A 9,329-nucleotide genomic window follows, 5' to 3' on the forward strand; every position below is an offset into this window, starting at 1 on the left:
TAATGGGACAAATAATATCCGTCAATTCTTTTCGGGTTATCGAGGCATCATAATAATTTCAAAACTCGAAGCTCAAATATCATATGGGTCATCGAGGCATCCAAACACTTGCAATACTTACGGGACAAATAATATCCATCAATTCCTTTCGGATCATCGAGGCATTATAATATTTTCAAAACTCGGGCTCATATATCATATTTGAGTGACAATTCATAGTCTAGAATTGCACCCAAGATCATATAATCACCGAGGCATCTCAACATTTACAAAATGTAGTGTTCTTTAAAATCACTAAGGCATCCCAACATTTACAAAATTTAATGGGACAAATAATATCCACCAATTTCTTTCGGGTCATCGAGGCATCATAATAATTTCAAAACTCGGGCTCATGTATCATATCCGATTGGCAATTCATGGTGTCTAGAATTACACTCAAGATCACAAAATCACCGAAGCATCCCAAAATTTGCAAAATTTAATGGGACAAATAATATCCGTCAATTCTTTTCGGGTCATCGAGGCATCATATTAATTTCAAAACTCGGGATCATATATCATATTTGAGTGACAATTCTAGTCTAGAATTGCACTCAAGATCGTAATATCACCGAGGCATCCCAACATTTACAAAATGTAGATTTCTTTAAAATCACCAAGGAATCCCAACATTTACTAAATTTAATGGGACAAATAATATCCGTCAATTCTTTTCGGGTCATCGAGGCATCATATTAATTTCAAAACTCGGGATCATATATCATATTTGAGTGACAATTCTAGTCTAGAATTGCACTCAAGATCGTAAAATCACCGAGGCATCCCAACATTTACAAAATGTAGATTTCTTTAAAATCACCGAGACATCCCAACATTTACTAAATTTAATGGGACAAATAATATCCGTCAATTCTTTTCGGGTTATCGAGGCATCATAATAATTTCAAAACCCGAGCTCAAATGTCATATGGGTCATTGAGGCATCCAAACACTTGCAATACTTATGGGACAAATAATATCCATCAATTCCTTTCGGGTCATCAAGGCATTATAATAATTTCAAAACTCGGGCTCATATATCATATTTGAGTGACAATTCTTAGTCTAGAATTGCACTCAAGATCATATAATCACCGAGGCATCTCAACATTTACAAAATGTAGTCTTCTTAAAAATCACCAAGGCATCACAACATTTACAAAATTTAATGGGACAAATAATATCCACCAATTCCTTTCGGGTCATCGAGGCATCATAATAATTTCAAAACTCGTGCTCATGTATCATATCTCGATTAGCAATTCATAATGTCTAGAATTACACTCAAGATCATAAAATCACCGAGGCATCCCAAAATTTGCAAAATTTAATGGGACAAATAATATCCGTCAATTCTTTTTGGGTCATCAAGGCATCATAATAATTTCAAAACTCGTGCTCATATCATATTTGAGTGACAATTCTAGTCTAGAATTGCACTCAAGATCGTAAAATCACCGAGGCATCCCAACATTTACAAAATGTAGATTTCTTTAAAATCACCGAGGCATCCCAACATTTACTAAATTTAATGGGACAAATAATATCCGTCAATTCTTTTCGGGTTATCGAGGCATCATAATAATTTCAAAACTCAAGCTCAAATATCATATGGGTCATCGAAGCATCCAAACACTTGCAATACTTACGGGACAAATAATATCCATCAATTCCTTTCGGATCATCGAGGCATTATAATATTTTCAAAACTCGTGCTCATATATCATATTTGAGTGACAATTCATAGTCTAGAATTGCACCCAAGATCATATAATCACCGAGGCATCTCAACATTTACAAAATGTAGTGTTCTTTAAAATCACTAAGGCATCCCAACATTTACAAAATTTAATGGGACAAATAATATCCACCAATTTCTTTCGGGTCATCGAGGCATCATAATAATTTCAAAACTCGGGCTCATGTATCATATCCGATTGGCAATTCATGGTGTCTAGAATTATACTCAAGATCACAAAATCACCGAAGCATCCCAAAATTTGCAAAATTTAATGGGACAAATAATATCCGTCAATTCTTTTCGGGTCATCGAGGCATCATATTAATTTCAAAACTCGGGATCATATATCATATTTGAGTGACAATTCTAGTCTAGAATTGCACTCAAGATCGTAATATCACCGAGGCATCCCAACATTTACAAAATGTAGATTTCTTTAAAATCACCGAGGAATCCCAACATTTACTAAATTTAATGGGACAAATAATATCCGTCAATTCTTTTCGGGTTATCGAGGCATCATAATAATTTCAAAACCCGAGGCTCAAATGTCATATGGGTCATCGACGCATCCAAACACTTGCAATACTTATGGGACAAATAATATCCATCAATTCCTTTCGGGTCATCAAGGCATTATAATAATTTCAAAACTCGGGCTCATATATCATATTTGAGTGACAATTCTAGTCTAGAATTGCACTCAAGATCGAAAAATCACCGAGGCATCCCAACATTTACAAAATGTAGATTTATTTAAAATCACCGAGGCATCCCAACATTTACTAAATTTAATGGGACAAGGCTCAAATATCATATGGGTCATCGAGGCATCCAAACACTTGCAATACTTATGGGACAAATAATATCCATCAATTCCTTTCGGGTCATCGAGGCATTATAATAATTTCAAAACTCGGGCTCATATATCATATTTGAGTGACAATTCATAGTCTAGAATTGCACTCAAGATCATATAATCACCGAGGCATCTCAACATTTACAAAATGTAGTCTTCTTTAAAATCACTAAGGCATCCCAACATTTACAAAATTTAATGGGTCAAATAATATCCACCAATTCCTTTCGGGTCATCGAGGCATCATGATAATTTCAAAACTCGTGCTCATGTATCATATCCGATTGGCAATTCATAGTGTCTAGAATTACACTCAAGATCACAAAATCACCGAGGCATCCCAAAATTTGCAAAATTTAATGGGACAAATAATATCCGTCAATTCTTTTTGGGTCATCGAGGCATCATATTAATTTCAAAACTCGGGCTCATATATCATATTTGAGTGACAATTCTAGTCTAAAATTGCACTCAAGATCGTAAAATCACCGAGGCATCCCAACATTTACAAAATGTAGATTTCTTTAAAATCACCGAGGCATCCCAACATTTACTAAATTTAATGGGACAAATGATATCCGTCAATTCTTTTCGGGTTATCGAGGCATCATAATAATTTCAAAACTCGAGCTCAAATATCATATGGGTCATCGAGGCATCCAAACACTTGCAATACTTATGGGACAAATAATATCCATCAATTTCTTTCGGGTCATCCAGGCATTATAATAATTTCAAAACTCGTGCTCATATATCATATTTGAGTGACAATTCATAGTGTCTAAAATTACACTCAAGATCATAGAATCACCGAGGCATCCCAAAATTTGCAAAATTTAATGGGACAAATAATATCCGTCAATTCTTTTCGGGTCATCGAGGCATCATAATAATTTCAAAACTCGGGCTCATATATTATATTTGAGTGACAATTCTAGTCTAGAATTGCACTCAAGATCGTAAAATCACCGAGGATGGAACTTAAAGGATGGAACATACCTCTGTTAAACATTGCAGCGTAAGATTTCGATATGATGGAACTGGGAAAAATTTTAGGAGTGCCTCAAGCTGTGGTTTCGACAAAAGTTATAAGATTTCAGTTAGTGAGTTCATCAACAACAAATTCATTTTGAGCAGAAAAATGAACCTACCAGCGGTGATTCAAATATATAACCCAAGGGGATCCATGATAAGAAGGCATGCAATGTAGATAGTGTGGCACGTATCAGCTCAGCCCTTTGGGATGCCGATAGCACATATAAGCATAACTCATGTATGAGTTGAAATTCGCTGTAAACAACCAAGTACAATGCTTAGTGAAATATAGACACTTCGTAGAAAGTAAATGTAAATAGATAACAATAACAATAGCTGAACAAAAAAAATTAACCATCCAAGTCATGCATGATAAAGAGAGTTAGACATAAAACTATTACCAAGCTTTTGCACAATAGCTTAGGCTTTCAGGAAAACTATAACAAGGAAGCCTTACAAGAATTCAGATTACATCTTCTGAGCCTTCTAAGGCTTCAAGTACATTACTACTGAGTCTTCTAAGGCTTTAAGTACATTACTACAATGCATCATATGCATGATATCAAAGACACATACAAAGAAGTCAGAGATGTGCAGGAAAAGGAAACTAAATGGCAAAATTTAACAACGGAATTGTGAGCAGAAATATTTGCAGATCATAAACATTAAGTAATAAGTACTTAAGCCAATAAGTAGATGCAGGTACAAATCATACAACCAGCATCTCCATTAGTGCCTGCCGGGGATGGGTCCAGGTATGCTCCATTTAGGTGATGCTCCATTTATCCCATTTAGGGGTTTGGATGCAAGACACGTGGCAAACAAACATCCAAGGGTTGTGATTAAATTAAGATATAAACATTTATTTAATTAATAAAAAAAACAGAAAGCTATGTGACTCTGTTCCTTCTTTCTTCCTCTTTGCTTTGCATCACTGCCTCTCCACCACCGCCCTCCATCGTCATTCGCCGCTGTTGTAACCTTCATCTTCATCGCAAAAACCATGATAAGCTTCATGTTAGAGAGAATTCCCTTCCATCTCCTTACTTTCAGCAACCACTGAAAATCTCAAACATCTGAACCCTTTTGTGGTTCTTACAAGATCCATGGCGTTTTCAACCCTTTTCAACAATAATTTTGTCGTTGTAGATAGTACTGGATTTTCAATCAATCAATCTTCAATCACCTTCTTCAATGGACATGAAAAAGGAAGCGGTTGCGACAGTGATTATACTGGTTGTTTCGACGGAGGAAAAGGACGACGGAGACGGAAATGGGAAGATGGGCGGTGGTGCACAGGGAAGGGGAAGAGGAAGCGATGTGTTTGACAGGAAGAGAGATTGAGCATTATGTTTTTTTTTAATTAATTAAATGTTTATTTCTTAATTTAATCACAACCCTTGGATGTTTGTTTGCCACGTGTCTTGCATCCAAACCCCTAAATGGGCTAAATGGAGCATCTCCTAAATGGAGCATACCTGAACTCGCCGGGGATAAGGCTGTGTGTGTCTACCCTACCAAGACCGCACCCCACTGGTGGAAGCCCGGTGCAAGTGGCACCATTTTTTAGTGATAATTCCTAGATTAGAAAATGATTTTCCTCTATGTAACTTGCCAAAAATTATTTTTTTACGTAAAATGATCAACCAATTGCCGATCATCAATAAGAGTATTTGATGTTAATCGCCCCAGTCTAACTTTGAGGCGATAAAAGCAATTACCAAATCACATCGAAAGCCATACTAATACCAACTACAATATATTTTCCAACTCGCTAGTTAAAACCAATTGTTCTAACTAGCCACCTAGATATGCAGTTATCACCACTTGCTAGTATTTCAATCTATAGAGCACATTTGAAGAATCAAAAGTGTACCCAAAAAATTATAGACCATCACATGTGAGGGTTTTAAGAATGCAACCTTATAAATCCATTACCGTACAACAAGTAATTAAAACTCAATCTTTCAGGAAAGAATACATAGACATTGAGCTATCAACAACTACCTGTTCAATGATTGTTTAAGCTCTTTTATCTTCTGCTGTGTCATTTCTCCTCTTGAAAAATCAAAAACCTCTTCGCTCAAAAGCTGAACAGACATTTTTTAAGTCAATCATTGACGTAAGAAACATAATCTAATGAAAAATGGGATAAACTTACTTTCAATATAGCCATGCAATTCTCACAAATCGTTTCACTAGTTTTAGCCGCTGCGATAAGATCAGGAATAAAGCTCCGCCATCTTGCTGGCCACTCATGCTTCAAAATCTGCTTATAGAAAAGGTATGAAAGATCTTAAGAGGACTGAACTTGTTTATAGAAAAGGAAAGCATAATAATTAATCACTGAACTATAAGTTTCAGGACTACAAAAACACCAGAACAATCAGTCAAAGTAATGTTAAGAAACTGCGGTGTTTACCTGAACTAATATAATGTTGAGCTTGTTGACATACAACCTTTCCGTTCGAAATGACGCCTCGTTGCTAGAAAGCTATGCAAGAAAAACCAACAATGAGATCCAGGATGAAGAAAAACTATGAACTTATAGAAAAAAATCTATGTATGCCTGACTAGCACATATAACTGCTTTAACCAAATACAGCTAATACCTGAACAATGATGTCGGAGATGAAATTTTTCATTCCATCTCGCTGCTCGGCAGGTAAGGCATTCCATCTATATTTAATTACGCCTTCAAGAACCTGAGTGAAAGATACAAGCATAGTAAAAAACATGTACTAAGAAAGGTAGCTAATATAATATTCTAATAAGAAATGAAAAACTTGTTCAACAGTCAATAAGCGTTGTTTCCGAAGGCAAAGGTCCAATAGTAAGTAGGATGCAGAGGTCAAAACTAAGTAATCCATATAAAACAAATACGAATACATAACCAAATGAGTATTGAGTCAACGGGTCTATCCAACAAAGCGATGTGGAAAGAACATTATTGTCGTAAGCCAGCCTCTAAAGGAAATTTCAGCAAGCAAAAACACAATAACCAAATATCGAGTCAACGGATCTATCCAACAAAGCGATGTGGAAAGAACATTTTTGTTGTAAGCCAGCCTCTAAAGGAAATTTCAGCAAGCAAAAACACAATAACCAAATGAGTATTGAGTCAACGGGTCTATCCAACAAAGCGATGTGGAATGAACATTATTGTCGTAAGCCAGCCTCTAAAGAAAATTTCAGCAAGCAAAAGCACAATAACCAAATCAGTATTGAGTCGACGGGTCTATCCAACAAAGCAATGTGGAAAGAACATTTTTGTCGTAAGCCAGCCTCTAAAGGAAATTTCAGCTAGCATAAGCTATCTTTTCAAGATATCGGACAACGCAGCAGATTCGCGACAGATACTTATCTCGCATAATTACAAACTGAAACGCCTGTCTTACGTTACTTTTAAGCTTAGAGTAAGCATGTTTTCAAATATAGTGCATTACTAATTGACCAACCTAGCGCGCACATCTTGATCATACAACAAATCAATAACAGCTTTCTTTCGACAACGACAAAAATTACTATCGGCATTGACTATGCATGGATATAGGCTTATAGACTATAATTGAAGCCGTAATATTTTGTAGGTAACCCTAAATCCAAAAATCCAACAATTGTTCAGTAAACAACAAACGAACCTGCAATGCGAAAAACTTGGTATTGAGATTTTGAGTGTTCTGCAAAATATGCATGACTTGAAGCCACATGTCAGGATTGTTTTGCAAGTCCCGTAAAATCGAATCAGCAGCACTTCTCTGCACACAATCAAAACACACACAAAAAAATATTAAAATCCAAACATACAAAAAACAGCAAAACAACCGTAAACAGCATCACATTATCTAAAACGATAACAAGTTAGTTCAATATCACAAGATTAAGAATCAATTATTATCAACAACATTTGAAATCGTGTAGATTGCAGGATAAATAATGAAACTCGTATAATTGAATTAAGTATGATAGCTTATTATACAACGAAGTGTGTGTTTGAAGAATTAAACCCTAAAATGCGTGTTATTCATTGCAGTGTTAGCGACATTGTTGAAGAGAGAGGGAGAGAATTGTAACTAACCTCTTGCTTAGATCCGGTGCCGTAGAAGGCGGCGACGGTGGCGTCGAGTAACGGAACATCGATCAGAGAGCTCAAATCTCTGAGCTTCTCAGCGGCCATCGGAGAAGAAGAAGAGTGATTAAACCCTAGAGCGAGAGTAGACTGAAAGAACAGTGACAAGAACCCTAGACTCGCTCGGAGGAGATTCTAGAGAGAGAGGGGGAGAGATTTCGGGGAGAGAGAAGAGTAGGGGGTTTTTAGTTTTCTTTTTTTCTTTTTTTTAGTTAAGAATAATAGGTATTTATGGAGGTAAAAAATGAAGAGAAAAAAGGACAGCGTGAAAATGAAGCAGAGTGAGTGAGTTTGAAAGAAGAGGGGGAACGCTCGCACTCGCATGGTTAAAAAAATACCACCTCATGGCACCATGCTCGCAAATGTCATCTCTATTATATATATTTGTGCTATTTTTTTAAAATACACGTGGCGCATCCTATTAAATAAAGCTCATTTAATGATTTTTCTCATGTACGCACAAGATATGATGGAGTTTATAATAGGAAAAAAACAAACAAAATTGAAATCCAAATGAGGTAACCGAATATGTTGTGCAAAAAGTCGAATTTGAAATTGTTGTTTAATGCACCAACGTTTTCTTTTATGTACACAATAAATATGAAAAAGTTTATAATAGGAAAAAAAATTGCTCTTTTATAAACAAATGTTGTTTCTTTTCCGGCACCACCACGCGTTTATTGTCTTTCTTAATCAACTCCTAAATTGTAGCGTCGGTGATGCTATATAACTCTACATTTTGTCATCTCAAAATCAATACGATCAAATAATTCTTACTCTTATATGCGAGTCTTCTTTTTATTATGTTATACATCTCGCTTTACGCTTACATCATTAATTTTCTATTACAATGCCACAAGATTCTCCTATTTTGATTTTCCATCTCATGTCTTTTAGCGATGAATTATCTAAGTCAAGGTTTTCCTTATGAGGTGGATCTGTCGTTCCATGGGGGCAAGTTTTGTTTTTTCATGTGTGTACATCTTGCCGATTCAAATATTCGTCATGAGATGTAGTCAAATATTCAAAAGCATAGATCATATAAAGAATGTTCATTTGATGTAGTGTTTTTGATATTTTTTTTTAGCCCTTTAAATTCTAAAGCTTTGATAGAAAAGTGTGATTCATTTGAACAACAAATACATTTTTTATTTTCCCTTTTGAGTTCAAGAGAAAAAAATGTTTTGTTTTCTCTTTTGTATTATTGTTATACTATTTCTAAATATCCTACTTTGGTCAAGGACTATAAATTTAGACAAGGGGTTTAATGTTTCGAGATTTCGAGATAATATGAAGCGGGAAAAAAAATTTAGACATGTTGAATGATGAAGCATATGCATACTCTTATGTCCAAGAGTCCCGTTGTTATAAAAGATAATCCAAATAGAGAATGAATAATTTTTATAATTTTTTTTCTTACATCAAAATCATATCCAAGTTTCGGTTGAATTTTCTCAGTTTTCACACAATCTACATTCACAATATGGCAAACTAAAATTCAATAAAAAAATGATACCGTTGAT

General features: G+C 35.3%; 1 protein-coding gene across 1 annotated transcript; it reads right to left on the reverse strand.

Annotated features, from left to right (window-relative positions):
• Nucleotides 1–1,324: 1,324 nt before the first annotated feature.
• Nucleotides 1,325–8,012, reverse strand: LOC146899358 (protein EXPORTIN 1A-like). The gene is made up of 8 exons (XM_085737674.1): nt 7,756–8,012; nt 7,319–7,435; nt 6,290–6,382; nt 6,100–6,171; nt 5,839–5,946; nt 5,685–5,767; nt 3,794–3,932; nt 1,325–3,710 (listed from the first exon to the last, which is right to left on the reverse strand). Exons 1-8 carry the CDS (start codon nt 7,852–7,854, stop codon nt 3,624–3,626), a joined length of 798 nt encoding a protein of 265 aa, XP_085593800.1. The 5' UTR covers nt 7,855–8,012; the 3' UTR covers nt 1,325–3,623.
• Between the last annotated feature and the right edge of the window lie 1,317 nt (nt 8,013–9,329).

The sequence above is a fragment of the Medicago sativa genome, chromosome 8 (genome assembly GCF_051527215.1).
Source record: "Medicago sativa cultivar Bolivia chromosome 8, Bolivia_mono, whole genome shotgun sequence".
NCBI lineage: Eukaryota > Viridiplantae > Streptophyta > Magnoliopsida > Fabales > Fabaceae > Medicago > Medicago sativa.

Excerpts from the sequence above, each read along its gene's own strand:
- LOC146899358 (XM_085737674.1), bottom strand. The coding sequence starts at position 7,854 with ATGGCCGCTGAGAAGCTCAGAGATTTGAGCTCTCTGATCGATGTTCCG. Across the intron at positions 6,383-7,318 it reads CCAAGTTTTTCGCATTGCAG|GTTCTTGAAGGCGTAATTAA; the intron begins GTTCGTTTGTTG and ends TCTTTCACTCAG. Across the intron at positions 5,768-5,838 it reads ATTGCATGGCTATATTGAAA|CTTTTGAGCGAAGAGGTTTT; the intron begins GTAAGTTTATCC and ends ATGTCTGTTCAG.